The 19,252-nt window shown below is 43.7% G+C and overlaps 2 protein-coding genes across 6 annotated transcripts in view; one reads left to right on the top strand and one right to left on the bottom strand.

The window, feature by feature from the left end:
* HSPA14 (heat shock protein family A (Hsp70) member 14) overlaps window positions 1-8,874 on the bottom strand; it is a 33,907-nt gene extending 25,033 nt beyond the window's left edge. For 2 of the 4 annotated variants that reach the window (XR_004031768.1, XM_003257645.2), the window contains exons 1-3: window positions 8,573-8,874; window positions 7,069-7,149; window positions 6,907-6,989 (exon numbers count right to left, since the gene is read on the bottom strand). Coding sequence is in view for 2 of the 4 variants with exons in the window: in XM_003257645.2 (XP_003257693.1) it covers window positions 6,907-6,989; window positions 7,069-7,149; window positions 8,573-8,629 (221 nt within the window). In the remaining 2 variants the exon portion in view is untranslated. Of the gene's footprint in view, window positions 1-3,473; window positions 3,685-4,205; window positions 4,250-6,906; window positions 6,990-7,068; window positions 7,150-8,572 lie in introns of those variants that run through there. The other 2 variants (XM_012499492.2, XM_030819303.1) reach the window with 2 other exon arrangements.
* Window positions 8,875-8,986: 112 nt separating this feature from the next.
* The window catches only part of CDNF (cerebral dopamine neurotrophic factor), an 18,788-nt gene continuing 8,522 nt past the window's right edge, over window positions 8,987-19,252 (top strand). Inside the window, exons 1-3 of one of the 2 annotated variants that reach the window (XR_004031767.1) lie at window positions 8,987-9,877; window positions 10,740-10,782; window positions 18,736-18,863. Coding sequence is in view for 1 of the 2 variants with exons in the window: in XM_003257646.4 (XP_003257694.1) it covers window positions 9,088-9,202; window positions 18,736-18,863 (243 nt within the window). In the remaining variant the exon portion in view is untranslated. The remainder of the gene's footprint in view (window positions 9,878-10,739; window positions 10,783-18,735; window positions 18,864-19,252) is intronic. The other variant, XM_003257646.4, reaches the window with a different exon arrangement.

Here is a 19,252-nt window from a genome sequence, read left to right as displayed (position 1 = left end):
ATCACAAAGTAGGGGACTGACCCACAACTACATACAAGTGAAAACTTTATTTGTCCACACCAGGATTACTGAACAGAAAAACAAAGGTGGTGGGAAGTTGGTATACATAGCACCTTATTTACATGATGGACTTGAGGAGGCAGTTAATCCTATGGTTGTGTATCACAACCTTTATTAGCAATGCCATCTTCTCTTCCTCCTCCTACTTGAATATCCCTTATGGTCAGCAGCCCACGGGCTTGGCACACAACAGCACTAATGTGCTCCAGAGTCTTTCCCCCACTTGTTACATGACAGTGCCTTACACGTCTGAAAGTGCTCGTATATTCATCTGTTCCTTTGATCCTCACAACACCCCTGTGAGGTAGGTAGGACAATTATGAGCTTCCCACTTTATAAATGAGGAACCTGAGTTATGGAATGCTGGAAAAGCTTTTCTAAAGGGGTTCAAGTAGTAATGGTTGGGTCTACCACATACGCAGATTCCTGGCTTGCTTTCTTGCACACTGTCTCCCTGTATTCCAATTTCCCTCCCCTTAATATTTTTAGCCTATTTTTCTGTGTACTTATTCGAGACCTTTCCCTTGACTTTTATTCCCACATTTGGGTTACTTTACCCATTGAATTTCACAATACTACATCCAAATATTAATTCCAATGCTCTTCTTCAGCACTCCTTTCATCTCAAAGAAATCCCTGTCTTATGCACTTTGCTACCATTAATAGATTTATAGAATACAGGCCTAACTCTCCGTCAAGTACTTCTGTGTTTCCAGAAAATCTACCTACCTACCTATCTATAATTGACACATATCTTTCCATATAATAGCCTAAGGCAATTGAGAATGAATATAGCTGTATCCATTTCAATGCCTTAAATATATGCTCTTTTAAAGCAAAGAGTCTGTATGTCTGGTGTGGCGCTTAGAAGTTCATGAGCATATTAATAAATATTAATACCACAGAATGCTACCTTAAAATTGTTACCAGTATTTCAAATATACATATGCTGCTGTGACAGAAAATATTACAATTAAAATTTCATTTTCATTTTGCCTTTTATTATGCTATTTCGAATTTTTTTAGAGCTGGAAGGTACTAGGAAAAAAAAATCTAGTACAAATCCCTCAATCAGGAGATGAAGAAATTGAGGCATGAATTGGCTGGGCATGGTGGCTCACGCCTGTAATCTCAGCACTTTGGGAGGCCGAGGCAGGTGGATCACCAGAGGTCAGGAGTTCAAGACCAGCCTGGCCAACATGGTGAAACCCCATCTCTACTAAAAATACGAAAATGAGCTGGGCATGTTGGCACGCACCTGTAATCCCGGCTACTCGGGAGGCTGAGGCAGGAGAATCACTTGAACCTGGGAGGCAGAGGTTGCAGTAAGCCAAGATTGCGCCACTGCACTCCAGCCTGGGCAAAACAGTGAGACTTTTTCTCAAAAAAATAAATAAATAAATAAATAACAGAAAAGGGCAAGTGATTTGTCTGATGAAACAACTGTGACAGGATTCGAATCCAGGAATTCTAACTAGATTCCAGCATATTCTACCACACCAGCCGCCTCACACCTCCACCCCTGGCTTGGCAGAGCAGCTCGCTTGCCGTCTACTCATGGTTCTGGGTACGTTCCCACTGCTGCTCTGACCATTTCTCCACCTGTGTACATTTCCAGCATTTAGCTAAGCACTCGAGCCTGCAAGATAGAAAATAAAACCTCCCCCAACATGCCCACTCTTTTTTTTCCAACTTCTAGATTATGGGAAAACTTTTTAAATCCCAAAGATTCCTATTTGTATTCCTAAAAGTACTAAGTAAATCACTAAAAGCTTTAAGTTAATTTAATGACAGAGAGTAATGTCTTCCCTTCTAGAGTAAATCTGAAGTGTGGCTTATCACCTTCATCTCTCCCACAGTGTGTGTCTGGGGTGTGGAGGAGGCTCATCTGCTCACGGCTAGTGCTTAAAAGGAGTCATCTATTGCAGGCAATCTTTATCCACACCATCCTCTACTGTTCCCAAAGTTAAAGAGGAAACAAAGCTGTTCCCTTCCACCAGATGCCATTAACTACATAAACTTCTGTCTACAACATCTGAGGAAAAAGAATCTTGGAAAGCTCCTCTAAAGGAAACTTTTCTAGGGCTTGCCCTATATAACATACTAGACAAAAAAATAACAGAAAAGAATGAAATCAGCTAAAAAGCGGATTGGAAACTGATATAATCTGAATTGTTTCCACAATGTTCCAATGGCAACCGAAACTTAAAGATGTAATTTAGGCATATAAAGGGACCCAAATAATATGAAATGCAAAGAATTTACATACATTTAATATTTTATAAAATGGCCAGTATTTTATATTGAAGATTATCGATATAAATTATAACACACAATGGTGGCTCACTGGCACTTCTTCTTTCTTTATATTGATAGGAGACTACGAACCAGTAAAATGAAGGAGAGAAAGACAGTTTGACAGAACAGTGCTTACTAGTAGGTATGTCAGAGACACAGCAGTGGAAATGTAAGAGATTAAGGTACAAATACATGTTGTGCTTATACTAGTCTAATGAACCACACAGGGATTTTAAAAATTAAGATTTCAAACTCCATGAAGCAGTCAAGTTAGACCAGCAAAGGAAAGATTCAAGCAATGAAGTCACAGTATATATCCATACTTCTGTATCTTGTAAACTAATGTGCCTTACCTCAGCCAAAGCCATATGAATTAATAACTTAAATGTGTATAGTGCTTTTAAACTTTTAAACCCTTTCACATCTATGAACCATGTGATCCTCACAACAACCCTGTGAGGTAGGCAGGGCAGGAGTTATTATTGATCCCCATTTTACGGATGAGGAAACCACTGGAGGGAGGTAAACTGCTTCACATCTGTGACAAAACTAGGATGAACCAGCTGTCTAGAACGTGGCTCCATCGTTTTCTATTAGGCCACCCCTGGCATTTCTGAAAGGTCTTCCATTTGGTGGAGAATCTTGGGAAAATGAACTAGCAATTATATTTGTACTACCTGGATATTAATGGTTCATCCATGTTTTTTTCTGAGGACACAGAAAAGGAGCCAGGGATTCAGAAGGTAGGTTTGGGAACTAGATTTCTACCAGTTTAGCAAACAGAGCCTTTCGTAATTGGTTCCTAGCTTTTGGTATTCGAAATCAACCTCTGAAGCAATTTTTCAAGGCCTAGCTGAAAAGCACCAGTTGCCTCTTCCACTGCTGTTGCCAAACGTCTGACTGCGATGACAGCATCCCTGCGGAGCTCATTGGCAGTGTCTTGCTGAGCACTGGCCTCCTCACCAATAGCAATCAGCCTGTCCAGTTTTTCTTCCTCCCGCTTTGAGAGTTCTCGTGCCAATCGCCTGTTTTCTGCCAACTCGGCTGCGATAGTCCTGGCCACTGACCGCCTTCTTCGCCTTGCCCACCTTGGAGGGGGCTCATTGGTCAAGGGCCTATCCCCACCAGAAACAAAACCAGTTCTCGAAGAGGAGACTGGAGTCTGCGGTGTGGAGGCTACCCCAGGAGTGCTGCGGCTGGTGCTGGTGCAAGGGCTGGGCTCCCCGGACACACCCAGTCTGGCCATGGGGCTGCTCTGACAGGGAGCAACTGCACCTCTGAAAAGGCTGTGGGAGCTGCTGTAGCTGGGGGTCCCTTGAGAGCACCCTGAAAAACAAAGCAACAATGTTGCAAAGAGAACATTCCTGCTAAGGGAATGCTTGGAGCCAGCAGCAGAGCTGAGACAAATTATAAAACTATGGTTGTTCCTGGAAAGCCTCTTTCCACCAGGGACTGGGAAGAATCCATTCCTTAATCTGGACAATTGTGACCTGTTTAATTTCAACTCTAAAACTTCTCCCTTGCCTTCCTGAACCCCTTTGTACATAGCTATCCAACCCACTCTAGACCTACAATTTCGACTACCCATTATTAATAATGCCAGAACTAGTTTGGTTCTAGAGACCACTTCCAGGTTTAAAGAGCTCTAATAGCTTATGTTGCCAGAGGCATAGCTTTTGAAAACCAGGAACCCTTTAGATTACTATTAGGTTTTTAAAAAGGTGCGTGGGGCAGAATGAGGCAGAAACAGGAACTATGCTGAAGAGGACACTATCCAAACAGACAGAGCTAAACGTTCAGAGCCACGTGACTCTGGGACCCGAATCCTTCACATGCTTGGGAGTTACCTGCACCCGAGGATTCATCCCAGGAGTCCTCGAGGTCACTGGTTTCTCGTATCCGGTCACTGATTCTTAGCTGACGATCCTCATCTGATTCCTTAACTGTTTTCAAGATAGGCTGATGATCAGCTGCCTGAGTCCTTTTTGATTTTGGAATGCTGGTTGCCTCTTCCCCTGGGGCGTCAGAGGCCACTAAGTTCTGATCACAGTGCTTGGCCCAAGCAGCATCCTCCATTAAGTTGTCTGGGTCAGTCACTATCTGATTTCGGAGAAGCTGATCCAACGTATCATAAAATGGACAGTGTGGTGGCTCACCCATACTTGTGGCATGGGCAACATAGGCCTTTAAATATAATGCCTTCAGAACTTTAAACTTGGAGCGGCACTGACGTTCGGTGCGGCGGAAGCCCTCTTGCTGCATTCGCTTAGACACAGCCTGATAGACATCTGCATTGTGATGCACAGTCTGGAGGCGCTGAATATACTCTGCCTCGCCTAGTATGGAAAGAAGAGTTCGTGTCTCCTGTCTGGACCACCGGATGCCCGCACTGCTATTGGCACTGGCCATTGTGGGTTGGAAAGGAGGGCTAGGCAGCTTCTGGACAGCAAGGTACAAGTCTGAAGGTGTGGGGAAGCTCTGTGTGCTCTCAGGATATCTCCAAGATCTTCCCTCTCAGGGATAATTGCTGAGAAGCCAGGTCCAAGGACCACATTTCTGGCTGGAAGGCCACAGGGGAACGAGAGTTATAGGAAGGGTGTAAGGATAATTTTGGCAGCAAGTTAAGTGGTGCTACCTGTGAGTAGGTCATAAACAGGCATGAGGCCAAGACTGATAGCCCAACTTTGGGAGTTTACCCACGGTAGACACTGCACCAAGAACCTAATGGCTTGGTAACAAAAAGGCCAAATGCTTTCATGGCTGAGAGTTGGTACAACAATGGACCTGTAAAAATCACCCTTGTCTAGTGAGTAGATGGGCTGGGAGGGGAAAATCACCTGGACCACGAGGCAGCTAACTCTAAAGGAGTCCAAGCGTGACCACGGTATAGCAATCTGAAAGATGCTCAGTCTTCACTAATCACAGCACGCTGTGGCTCTGTGTTACCCATCTGACTGTCACTGTGGGCCAGAAAAGTGAGTTTAAGTTGCTCTGCTAATACAAAGTTTTTTTTGTACAATATGGCAGAAGAAAGCCGCATAATTACTCTAACCATCTGCAGCATAAAACCCCAAACAGCAGCATAAAACAAACAGTAACATATTGTTGGCTACCAGGGGAGAGATCTATGGAAATGTTCTGTATCTGGACTATATCGATGTGAGCATCTTGGTTGTGACACTGTACTATAATTTTGCAAGATGTAACCACGGGGAGAGGTGGTGAATCCAGTAATGTGTTTGATATCTCTGTATTATTTCTTACACAGCAGCATGGGAAACTACAATTCTCTCTAAATAAAAAGTTTAGTTAAAAAAATCATATTGTTGGCTGCTCAGTGATTCAGGCTTCAAGACCCATCTATGATTCTTTTTTTCTAGACTTTATGATCTGAAAATATTTGACACCAACTTATATTTAATATGCTCAGTACTAAGTTTTGTCAACAGGTAAAAGGATATGGGGATATATTTATTGTCACCAAATATTGAATTCTCTCCAAACAACTATAGTTTTTGGCTTAGTGCCTAAATATCCTAAGGAAAAAGATTAATATCAAGTTCAATTTAATTGAACACAGGTAAGAGATAGAAAATAAGATAAACAGGTAAGAGATACCTGCATAAATTTAATCTATAATATCCAATTCTAAATCAACACAAGGACATTTTTACTTAAATTCTCACTAAACAGAGTTGAAAGAAAAGAACCTGGGGCAGAGGGTGAGGAGACCTGATCTGCAGTCTTATCCAGTTTACCCCCTAAGATAATGCCACAATTTCTTTGTACCTTGATTTTCTCATCTATAAATGTGGAATGATAGTATTTGCCTTGCCAATTTTACAAGGATGTTGACAGGATTAAATAAAATAATAGATGTGAAAGCACTCTGAAAATTTAAAAACACTCTACCAAGTATTACTACAGTAGTGAAAATGAAAACTCCTACTTATTATAGCAATCTATAATTTGAGGAGACAGAAGTCTGAGGAAGCAAGCCTCTTTTAATCTTCTAATTAAAGTTACAACAGATGATTAATCTGAGTCTTACATAAGACGTTAATTTAGCTGTTACTCTAATGATTAAATTTGTAAGTCAAGTGGAAAAGTTAGTTCCCGGAAAGTGTCACAAAAGATCCCGAGGAAGAAAACCAATAGTGTCTACATAAATTATGAACAATTGTAATAGATTCAGCAAAATTCAAACACATTGTCAATAAGTCTTCAAATTCCCACAAAATCTTTGAAATCCTCTCAGTTAAAAAAAATCTAAAAATGTGAACAATCCAAATTACCACCTCTGACACAAATTACCAAACTGACCTGTCAGCAAGAAACTAACATCTATCTGAGTGAATCCCATACCAGAAAAGATCCAACACTAACAATCAAAAGATACAGCCTACTGGGGGTACTCTCTGTAATGACTCAGTCATAAAAAGCAATAAAGAAGCAAACTATGCTGTTTCTAGTTTCATTTCACATTATGCTTAGAATTTATGAACATGTTTCTATTACCATATTTAAAAGTATCATTTGATTCCATACCTTCTGCCCAGGATCTGCTTTACTTTCATTACTGTATTTGAAATATTTCTTATTCTACTTTGTTTTGCTGCCAATCCAACAATCTGAAAAAAATATATATATATATTACAATGTATGTAATTTTAAATTATTTCAGAAGTGCAAAAATGGGGGGACTAGTACCTCTTCATTTTCTGAGTAAGCAACAACAGCTGGAGTAACTCGGTCACCGGCATCATTTGCAACCACACCAGCCCGGCCATCCTAGAAAAAAAAACACGAAATACAGTCTCATTAGATGTATTCAGACATGCGTGCACCAGTGTTACTTTGCCATCTGCGTGGAAAGAAAAACTGCTCTCTCAGTATTTTAAACTTGCAAATTTAATTACCATTTAATTTCCTGGTTTTCATAGAAAGCCTATAATTCCATGAAGAACTGCCTCATGTTTTCAGTCTGCTCTGCAACGTCAACAATTGAATCAAAAGTAGTAACAGCCTTTCTACACACAAAACGAAGGCTATTATTACGCTACCCTTTCCTACCTCTCTTCTTTCTTACCATTACCATTTCTTTTTTTTTTTTGGACACGGAGTCTTGCTCTGTGGCCCAGGCTGCAGTGGCAGATCTCGGCTCACTGCAACTTCCACCTCCCGGGTTCAAGCGATTCTCATGCCTCAGCCTCCTGAGCAGCTGGGATTACAGGCGTGCCCGGCTAATTTTTAGTATTTTTAGTAGAGGCGGGGTTTCACCATGTTGGCCAGGCTGGTCTCGAACACCTGACCTCACGTGATCCGCCTGCCTCGGCTTCCCAAAGTGCTGGGATTACAGGCGTAAGCCACCGCGCTGGGCCCCTTTCTTACCATTTCTACAAATGAAGTAGTATTATTCCCTTTGGCTTTTCCTAACAAGTCATTTGACATTTAAACGTGGGACTAGTGGCAACGGAGTTCATGATTTATCGTTCCTTCTGCCTCCCCGCTGATGAGAGAAAGGCCGCAAGTCCTGTCAAGCTCTCACTTCCAGAAAGGCCACCTCTGTAGAGCACGCACAATCAACTGGCTTCACAGCCAGACAGCTTTGCGGGACCATCAGCTCCAGCTCGACTGCAGCCTCCCCGCCCCTTCGGGACCTAGACGTTCGGGCCCAGGTCAGCGCGTCCTGCGGCCCTGCTGTCCCAGAGAACACCGCCTCCAAGTAACTCGCAGCCACAACTTTCCCAGGACCTCCCACCCGCGGGAATCCTGAGGCCCTGACGTCAGCGAGACCCCTTCCTGCATCCAGAGGCCAGGACGTCCCCGTGACCTCCCCCAAAATGCTCGCAGCCCCGCCGTCCCCGGGACCCCCCGGGACACCCAGCGGCCCCGCCGTCTCCGGGACCTCCCGGGCATCCTGCAGCTACGTCATCCCTGGGACCCCTCCGGGCATCCCGCCGCCATGACGCCCCTGGGACCCCGCGCGTCTACATCGCCGCCAGCCTCCGCCGCGGAGTAGAGCGCTTTCCGGAGGAATCGCCAGGGGCGAGGCCGGGCCCGCCCGGCCCTTCGCTCCGGAGTGTCCTCGCGGCAACGCCACTCCACGACATCCCTAGGCGAGCGACACGCCGCTCTCAAGCCTGTGGATGACCCAGTGCCAGAGAACCGGGTGGCCGTCATGAAGCCCTAGCCCAGCTCCGCAGCCCCTCACCTTATAGACGGCCACACAGGCTGAGGTGCAGCCCAGGTGAACTCCGATGGCCGCCATGAGGCAGCAGGGACGGCGGCGGCAGGAATGAGGAGGTCCCCCAACAGCAACAGCTACCGGCCGCCCAACGGCCCCATCAGGCACCGCGGAGCTTCACGTTCCCGCCCGCCCCCTGCGTCCGGTCGGCCGCGACAGCCTTCCGCGTCGCCGCCAATCAGCGTGAAGATTCTGCCTTTCTTCACGCGCAGGCCGAGAGCAGCTTCAGCGCGTCTCTCCGCGCTCCCAGGGAACTGCACAGTGCGCACGCGCAACCGGGGAGGGACGGGAAAAGGCTCCTACACTCCGCCCCCTTCCTGTCCCTTCCTTGAGAGCCAATGGAAACTCTCAGTTCAGTTGCGTCATTTGTCCTGGCAACTGCCGGCAGATTCTTTCCAACCTCGAATTCTTCTCAGCTTGCTTCGGCAACTTGGTGGGCGGTGGGCGCGGGTGGCGGAGGCGATTGAAGCTGCTGGCCCAGCATGTGGTGCACGAGCCCAGTTGCTGTGGTGGCCTTTTGCACCGGGCTTTGGGTCTCTCACCCGGTGCTGACGCAGGGCCAGGAGGCCGGGGGACGGCCGGGGGCTGACTGTGAAGGTGAGCGGTGTGACACCTGCTTGCATGGCGGCGGCCCCGCGCTGCAGCGCAGCAGCTGTTGGCTTTGGCTTCTCCTGGCCCTGGCTATAAATAACATTTCGCCCAGGAAATGCAGGCCCTGTCCCTCGTTTTAGATCGCCCAAGCCCAGCTCGAGTAGAAGCTCAAGCCGGGCCTGGTGGCAACGTGAGGCCACGTTGTAGTTTTGCTGTGAATATTAAACTTCAGCAGTAAAAGCTGGTGGGTTTGTATGTGGATTAGAGTTTGTGCAAAGACTGCTAGATTCAGATGATACTGGCGCCAGATTGATTCTGCTGCTTCCAACCAGCAAGATTTGCCTCCCCTTGCACAGAAGACGTCTTTCGAGTCCAAGCTAGTTGGTGACTCCGAAAAGGAAAACAAAACATGGCATTGAGTTGAGTGGCTTAAATCAGAAGACATAGCTAATATTTGTTAGGACTCTATAGGTGAAAGTTGCTTTGCAAAGGAGTACACTGACTCCTTGGGAAAGAGAGGAATACAAAAGAGTGATTCCTTTTTGTTCACGGTATCTCAGCTGTGAACTCGCAGTCAGAATACGTGAGTCTGTATCCCACCAAGTACCCTAGCTCTGAGACTTTGGTTTTTGCAAAATCAGCATACTTCACTTTAGAGATCTGTTAGCAAAGGCAAAGAAGGTAAGTGGCTATGCTAGCCCCCTCCTTCTGGACTTCTATAGCGCTCACTCCATGTTTTACTGAAAATAATTAGTTTAAATGTATATACCCTGAGCTGGAAAATATATCCCTAGTGAACAGGAAATTGTAGGTTCATCATATATGTTGAGTGAATGGATGGGTATAGTCATACTAAAGTTGTGTTTTTGTTTTTTTTTGTTTTGTTTTTATTTTTGTTTTGAGACAGAGTCTCACTGTGTTGCCCAGGCCGGAGTACAGTGGCACAATCTTGGCTCACTGCAGCCTCCACCATCGGGTTCCAGCGATTCTCCTGCCTCAGCCTCCCAAGTAGCTGGTACTAAAGGCACCACCCCCACGCCTGACTAATTTTTATATTTTTAGTAGAGATGGAGTTTCACCATGTTAGCCAGACTGGTCTTGAACTCCCGGCCTCAGGTGATCGGCCCGCCTCAGCCTCCCAAAGTGCTGGGATTACAGACGTGAGCCACAGTGCCCAGTCCTTAAAGTCTTGATAATTGGAGCCCAGTTTTCTGTCAGCTCTGCAATAATTAAGCTTTTCTCCAGAAATTTAAAATATCTACATGATGTTATTACTCAATATAAAGATATTTGTTTAGCTAAGTTATAATTTTGCTCCAAACCATGCTATAATTGTGTCCTATACTTTTAAAGCAGACTTTGTGAGGCAAAGACAATTGATTTGATGACTCATCTGGGGCTCTCACTTATAAACATTTCAAGAGAGACAGCATCTGGATTAATTAAATGGGAAGCTTATGCTGTCTGTCCTAAATTTATTACAGCATGCTGTGATTATTAACTTGTATGTCTGACTAACCTGTGTATATATTTCATTTGTTAGGTAAAGAAGCTGTGTAATCGCAGAGGAAGGACATAACAGTTTGGTAACTAAAAGAACTAGATTCTGCATCCAGCTCTATTACTGCTTATGAGTGATCCTCCCTCCTCAGCCTCCTTTCTTATTTACAGCTTAATTTCTTCTCAATGTATAAGATTAAAATGCCATATTATATATACTCTAGTGTGAAGATAAAAAAAACTAAATGGTTCCTGAGCCATCTCGGACCTATTGATATGTTTTGTTACATTTACAAAGTATTTTGAAAAAAATTAAATTCACTGGGTACATTTTAAAATTGGGAAATTTTATGTAAAAATTCATATTTCTGGCTTTTCTCAAAAAACCAGATGACCTGGCAAGATTGGCCCTTATGGCCATATAGTAGAATTGGCTATTGGCTGCTCTTTTTAGAAAGGACTTGGGTTTTGAGTTGTTTGCCGCCCCTACTCCGCCCCCGATTAAAATTGCTTAACTCTTCTTTTTCCTTGCCTGGCCCCTGTAGGTATTCAAGTTTGTGAGTCCTACATTAGGTAATGTGAGGTTTACTGGAAAAACATAAATATTTCCAAATCTCTTTTAAAGGATTATATTATGGGACTATTTTAAACAACTTCTTATTTTAAAATAATTATAGATTCACTTATAAAACTCTCTTTAATAAACATAAAAGCACAACATAAATAAAAGAAGTATGGCTATCTGAGGTTATTTTAACAATAAAGACATCCCAGAAAACTTAAGAAGTTACTAATTTGTTGGGACATTTATGGTGAGGTTACTCTCTTCATGTAAGTCCAGAAAATGAGTTTCCTTTCTTACCTTGACTTCTTTGTGGTGTGTGACACCACTGACATCTTTCCCTTTCAGAAACTGTCTTCTCTTCATGGTCACGATACTGCTTTTTTCCTTCCTGTCTCTATGCCCACTTGTCCAATGTGTCTTTGTGGGCTTCTGATCCTCTAGCCATGGCTTAGAATTTTCCAGGGTTCTGCCCTCTGCTCTTCTCTCTTCTCAGTCTACACACTCTTCTTGGCAACCCAAACCAACCTACCTCCAGTCTAATAAATCTCTAACCTTATATCCACTGACCTTTCTAGAGTCTCAGACCTTGCATCCAATTGACTAGTGAACATGCCCTCTTAGATATGGTATACATCAACATCAACACAGTCAAAAAACCAAAGTCATCATCTCCTTCCCTTCTCACTCCCCTAAACCCGTTACTGTCATGCTTATGGTAACAGCATGGGTCAACTACCTGGTCAACTAGCCTAGATTGCAGACTTCTCTTTCCCCCTTACCCCTTACAGCAAACCAATCACCGCATCGTTGAGTCTACCTCCTAACTGGTCCTGCTCCTTTCTCACTCAAGTCTAGGACTTCCTTAGACTTCACCAGTTTTCCCCTCCGCATTGTCAAAACAGCATTCTTCCTGCTACCTGTCTCCCTCCTGTCTAGTCCCCTGGGAGGGCTATCATATTACTTCCTTATTTAGTATCTTTCAGCAATTTCCCAGTTTCCTCCAGGTGCCGCTCCTTTGTTTTCCCACAGTATCTAATACACATCTCATTTTGTTTTGGCCTCCTCTGAAAGTCAAGGCAGTGTTTCTCACCACCTCATTTCCAGCAGCTACCATAGTGCATGCCATACGGTAGGCGCTCAGTTTGTTGAAGAAATGTATGCATGTATGCAGTGATTAAATTTTGGGTATCTTTTAGTGAGTCACATGTAGATCTTGAAAAGGACAAGTTAATGTTCCTAACTTTCATCACCTAGATGATACATTGGCAGAGTGATAGTTGAGGTATAGAAATCATATGAAGGTATACTGTGGGAAATACCATAAGAGCGCTGAGGCACTGGAATACTGGGGGTTTCTTTTGTAGGAGACAAGAATTAGATGTTACTAGGAGACTTTGATGATAGTTTCTTTTTTCTTTTTTTTTTTTCTTTTTGAGACAGAATCTCACTGTGTCACCCAGGTTGGAGTACAGTGGAACAGTCTCAGCTCACTGCAACCTCTGTCTTCCCGGCTCAAGTGATCCTCCCTCCTCAGCCTCCTGAGTAGCTGGACTACAGGTGCTTGTCACTACGCCCAGCGAATTTTTTGTATTTTTAATAGAGATGAAGTTTCATTATGTTGCCCAGGCTGGTCTTGAACCCCTGAGCTCAAGTGATCCACCAGCTTTGGCCTCCTAGAGTGCTGAGATTACAAGCATGAACCCCCATGCCTGGCCTGATGATAGTTTCTGCTGACTTGTAGCATTAATCATTACAGCAGGTTTCTGCTTTGCATACTGGATATAGTTGCTCATTAAACTCAGCAAAATACATGTTGAGAGGGATCTCATTTTTCGCATTTAACACAGCAGATCCATTACACATTCCTTTTAACACTGTGTTCACTTGCCTTTTGGAATAACACTCAGTCTTTGTTCTTATTCTACTTCACTGGCTGCTCCTTTCAGTCTTTTTCTGGTTGTTTTCCATCTTCCCAATTGCTAAACATTGGGATTTCACAAGGCTGAGACCCAGGACTGTGTCTCTTTTCCATCTCTCCTTACTTTGTGTTCTCATCTCAAAAACACCGTTTGAATGTTGATGGCTTCCAGATTTATATAGTCATCCCAGATCTTATACCTGATCTTCACATTTCTATATCTAGCTGCCTTCTCACTGTTTCCAGTTGGATGTTATATTAGTCAAGGTTCTCCAGAGAAATAAAACCAATAGGACCAAACAGAACATATAATCTATATCTATTTATCTTCTTAATATCTGTAATATTTATCTATATAAAAAGAGATTTATTATAAGGAATTGGCTCACAAGATTATGAAGGCTGAGAAGTCCAAAATCTGCAGTGTGAGCAAGCAGGCTGGAGACCCAGGAGAGCCTGTGGTACGAATGAAGTCAAGGGACTCTGCTGGAGAATTCCCTGTTGGTCAGGAAGGCTGGTCTATTTCGTTCTGTTCAGGCCCTCAACTAGTTAGGTAAGGCCCACCTACATTATGGAGGCCAATCTGCCTTACCCAGAGTTCATCAATTTAAGTGTTAATTTCATCATTGCCACATAAAATTAACCATCACAGATGTCTAGAAACATCTTGAATTTCATATGTCAAGACTAGATTCTGGCCAGGCATGGTGGCTCACGCCTGTAATCCAGCACTTTGGGAGGCTGAGGCAGGCAGATCACCTAAGGTCAGGAGTTAGAGACCAGCCTAGCAAACATAAAGAAACCCCATCTCTACTAAAAATACAAAAATTAGCTAGGTATGGTGACATGCGCCTGTAATCCCAGCTACGCAAGAGGCTGAGGCGCAAGAATCACTTGAATCCGGGAGTTGGAGGTTACAGTGAGCCGAAATTGCGCCACTGCACTCCAGCCTGGGCGACACAGCAAGGTTCTGTCTCAAAAAAAAAAAAAAAAAAAAAAAAAAAAGAAAGAAAGATTGGATTCCTGCTTGTCGCCATAAACTGGCTTCTCCTGCAGTCTTCCTCATTTCAGTAGATGGCAACTCCACGGTTCCAATTTCTTGGCCAAAGTTATTGGGATTATCTTTGATTCCTCTCTCTCTCCCCAACTCTGACACATTACATCTGGCTCATTAGTAAATTCTTTTGGCCCTTCCTTCGAGATATGTCCAGAGTGTAACCACTTCTCATGACCGCTGTAGCTATTACCCTGGTCTAAGAGATGCAACTATTTTGAGAACCTCTAAACTGGTCAGCTGTTCTCCCTGCTTTCTTTTCTGCTTCCTTGTAATCCATTCTTCAGACAGCCTTCAGAGACATCCTTTATGAATCATGTCGGACCGTAGCTCTTCTCTACTCAAAACCTTAAATGGCTTCCCTTCTCAGAGTGACATCCAGAGACTTTACCAAGCTTGAAAGGCCCTGGATGCCCCAGCATGCTGCTGCCTATTTGATCTCATTTGCTACACACCTCCCTCTTGCTCCCTCCACTTTAGCCACATTGGCCTTCTGGCTGTTCCTTGAAGCCACCAAGGACACTCCTGCATTTGAGCCTTGGTACTTGCTGTTCCTTCTGCCTGCGGAGTTCTTCCTCAAGTCATCCACTTAAATTGTTCTTCCACTTCCTTCAGGTGTCTGCTTGAATATTACTTTATCTAAGAGATCTTTCCTAACCAATCCATTAAGAATCATACTATTTCCTTGTCACCCTCCATCCTCCTTACCATGTTTATTTTTCTTCTTTGCTACCTATACCTTTACTTCTTCTGTCGGATGTAACTTTCAAGGGCAAGGTCTTTGTTTTCTTCATTACTGAATCTTAGGAACCTAGAATACTGTTTTGCACTTACTAGTTGCTTAATAAATATTTGTTAAAAACATGAATAACTGGCTATTATGTTTAGTATTCTGTTCATGTTGATAGCATTAGAAATAAAAATATATGGGCTAGGCACAGTGGCTCACGCCTGTAATCCCAGCACTTTGGGAGGCCGAGGTGGGCAGATCACCAGGTGAGGAGATCAAGACCGTCCTGGCCAACATGGTGAAACCCCGTCTCTACTAAAAATACAAAAAATTAGCTGGGCGTGCCAGTAGTCCCAGCTACTCAGGAGGCTGAGGTAGGAGAATTGCTTGAACCCAGAAGGTGGAGGTTGCAGTGAGCCGAGATTGCACCACTGCACTCTAGCCTAGGCAACAGAGCGAGACTCCGTCTTAAAAAAAAAATATATATATATATATATATATGTGTGTGTGTGTGTGTATTATATATGTATATATATGTATTTTATATATATGTATATATAGTATATATATGTGTGTATACATATATATATATGACTTTAAGCTCTGAAAGATGACATGATTGGCTAGTCATCTAAAAACAACTGAAAATACTGGATAAAATAAAAATGTGAAAATGTTGTAAAGGGTGAGTTGGGAAGGCATACCCAGAAGCCAACCACAGAGTGGAAGTGGGAGTCCAGGGGGTTGAAGGGGGCACTGAAGCTGGCTTTACCTTGGAGCATTTGTTAGCCAGGTGATCTGAACTAAAGTTTTCATGGTTTTGGCTAAATAAACACAAGTCCCAGGCATTTCCAAGTTAGGAGAGTGAGAGCAGATCCTCTCCCAACTAATTCAGGGCCCCAAACACCTAGCCCTTCATTATAAAGGATGAACTGAAAATAACTACAACCTATTTCCATCTTTAGAGACTAAAAGAAATGGTTTAACTTGAACTTTTTTACTGAGTAAAAGGAAAAACAAAACTGTTTCTTGATAACTCATAGTTACAGGCTCGTGCACATAGGTAGGGGTTGAAGGCCTCATTCATACTGCTAGGATGGTCTGAAACATCTTGAACTGATAATTTAGTTAAAAGTGATTTTAAGTAGATCATACCCTCAGGAATCAGCAAATGTGAGTCTTGTTTTGTTTTTGTCTTGTTTTGTTTTTTGAGACAGAGTTTCACTCTTGTCGCCCAGACTGGAGTATAATGGTAAGATCTTGGCTTACTGCAACCTCTGCCTCCCGGGTTCAAGCATTTCTCCTGCCTCAGCCTCCCAAGTAGCTGGGATTACAGGCGCCCGCCACCACTCCTGGCTAATTTTTGTATTTTTAGTAGAGACGGGGTTTCATCATGTTGGCCAGGTTGGTCTCGAACTCCTGACCTCAGGTGATCCACTCACCTTGGCCTACCAAAGTGCTGGGATTACAGGCATAAGCCACCGCACCCAGCCAGCAAATGTGAGTCTTACTTACAGGAACCCACAGTCAACCGAGTCCTCAAAGAATTCATACAGTTAAAGTTCTAAGAAATAGAGCTCCCACTTAGAAAAGTCATGAACCCCTAGGGAAGAAGGGCACAGTAAGTGATAGCCAGCTGGAACAAAAAACAGAAGAGGCACACCCCTGCAGTGGCTTCAGGTATTGGAATAATCAGGCATAGAAGTTATGTTTTTTTATGTTTAAAGAAACATAGAACATAAACCTAACCTATCCCTACCCATAGGGGACTATAAGGAAATTTACCTTGACACTGAGCAAAGTAGAAAAAAGAAAAAATATATATCTCTGAGAGATGATAACAACAAAATGTCCCTCACTTGTATTGGCAGCCAAAATTCCCATCAGGGGCCCAAAAACTTCAGGCTATATATTTAGTTTAAAGCAGTGCCTGGCTAGTTGCCCTTAGGCCCTGAGAAATACAAATCCAAATCCTTACTGGAAATAATGCTCCTTCATCTCAGGCTTCAGACAATCTTCACAAATAAGTTTTGAGGCGTCTGAGTATCGTCTAGTGCAAAATAAGCAAGCACACAAAGAAACAAGGCACCAGGAACAAGAACCTGTGGAAACAACAACAAATAGAAACGTACTCTGGGCCTGATGCAGTGGCTCACGCCTGTAATCCCAGCAGTTTGGGAGGCCGAGATGGGCGGATCACTTGAGGTCAGGAGTTTGAGACCAGCCTGGCCAACATGGTGAAACCTTGTATCTACTGAAAATATAAAAATTAGCCAGGTGTGGTGGCGGGCGCCTATAATCCCAGCTACCTGGGGGACTGAGGCAGGAGAATCACTTGAGCCAGCGAGGCAGAGGTTGCAGAGAGTTGAGATTGCGCCATTGCACTTAAGCCTGGGCAACAGAGCGAGACTTCGTCTCAAAAAAAACCGAACAAAACTCTGAAGACTTCAGATATTGAAATTTTCAGACACAGATCATAATTAAGTTTAGTGTGTTTAAAGATACAAAAAACAAACTTGAAAATATCTTCAAGATACAAGGAACTAGAAGAAATGACCTGACGAGCCTCCCATTTTAGCCTCCTCAGTAGCTGGGACCACAGGTGTTTGCAGAGACAGTCTCACTGTGTTGCCCAGGCTGGTCTCAAACTCCTGGCCTCAAGAGATCCTCTCACCTTGGCCTCGCAAAGTGTTGGGATTACAGATGTGATCCACCGTGCCCAGCCTGGTTTCACTTTGGGCTCATAATGATGGAAATAAAGACTTATGCAGATCACCAAGAGGCTTCATTGAGGATTCTTATTGAGGTTTTTCTCTGTGCTTACAATTATGCTGTCCCAAGATGATAGCCTATAGATGGGTATATTTTATTTTAGGGTTAGCCAAATTTTGTGGAAAAGTTATCATTTTAGGTAGAACTTCGTTCCAATGATTGATTCAATAAGCTGATACGACGTGTCCACTGCATTTAGGCCCAATACTAAACTAATAGCAACAGGCCTGAAATCATTCTTTTTATTTATATTTTTTATTTTCTTGAGACAGGGTCTCACTCTGTCACCCAGGCTGGAGTGCAGTGGCTTGATATAGCTCACTGCAGCCTCCATCTGCCGGGCTTAAGTGACCCTTCCACCTCAGCCTCTCAAGTAGCTGAGGCAACAGGCATGCACCACCATGCCTGGTGTTTGTTTTTTTTTTTTTAGTAGAGACAGGGTCTCACTATGTTGTCCAGACTGGCTTCAAACTCCTGGGCTCAAGTGATCTTTCTGCTTCTGCCTCCCAAAGTGCTGGGATTACAGGTGTGAGCCACCATGCCTGGCCCACAAATCATTCTTACTTAGCATTGGAATCCACTGTCAGGAAGCATTGACTCATATGGACTTTTTTTGTGTGTGTGTGTGAGACAGAGTCTTGCTCTGTCGCCAGGCTGGAGTGCAATGGTAAGATCTCGGCTCACTGCAACCTCTACCTGCTGGGTTCAAGTGATTCTCCTGCCTCAGCCTCCTGAGTAGCTGGGACTACAGGCATGTGCCACCATGCCTGGCTAATTTTTTGTATTTTAGTAGAGATGGGATTTCACCATGTTGACCGGGATGGTCTCGATCTCCTGGCCTTGTGATCTGCCCACCTCAGCCTCTCAAAGTGCTAGGATTACAGGCATGAGCCACCATGCCCGGCCCCATATAGACTTTTAAATGTGGTTAGTGGGTCATACGCATAGGTGTGGTAGTGGTTAAGTTGTGCATGCAGACATATTTATTTGTTCCTTCCAGTATGTAAAGAATTCTTGAACCGATTCTACAAGTCATTGATAGACAGAGGAGTTAACTTTTCGCTGAACACTATAGAGAAAGAATTGATCAGCTTTTGCTTGGACACCAAAGGAAAAGAAAACCGCCTGGTATGATAAATTTCACCTTTCATTTTCCCCATGTGCTTGAAGAATACTGCTAATAGTTTCATTTCTTAGACGTGATGTCCTCCTACTTATATGTTTGCCTCAAGTATGTCCATTGTAGAGCACGCAGCAAGCAGAAATCCATCTTCTGGTGACATGTAGTTCTGCGTGTTTTCATCCAGAATATTTCCAGTGTTACTTTACTTTCTGAGTACACCACAGACAACCAGTTCTATGTTTTCTTTTTTCTTTTTTTTTGAGACAGAGTCTTGCTCTGTTGCCCAGGCTAGAGTGCAGTATCACCATCTCAGCTCACTGCAACCTCTGTCTCCTGGGTTCAAGGCATTCTTATGCCTCAGCCTCCCGAGTAGCTAGGATTACAGGTGTGCACC

Source organism: Nomascus leucogenys, chromosome 9 (assembly GCF_006542625.1).
Source record: "Nomascus leucogenys isolate Asia chromosome 9, Asia_NLE_v1, whole genome shotgun sequence".
NCBI lineage: Eukaryota > Metazoa > Chordata > Mammalia > Primates > Hylobatidae > Nomascus > Nomascus leucogenys.
The sequence above is the reverse complement of the archived record's forward strand: the minus strand, read 5'-3'. Positions and strand labels throughout refer to the sequence as shown.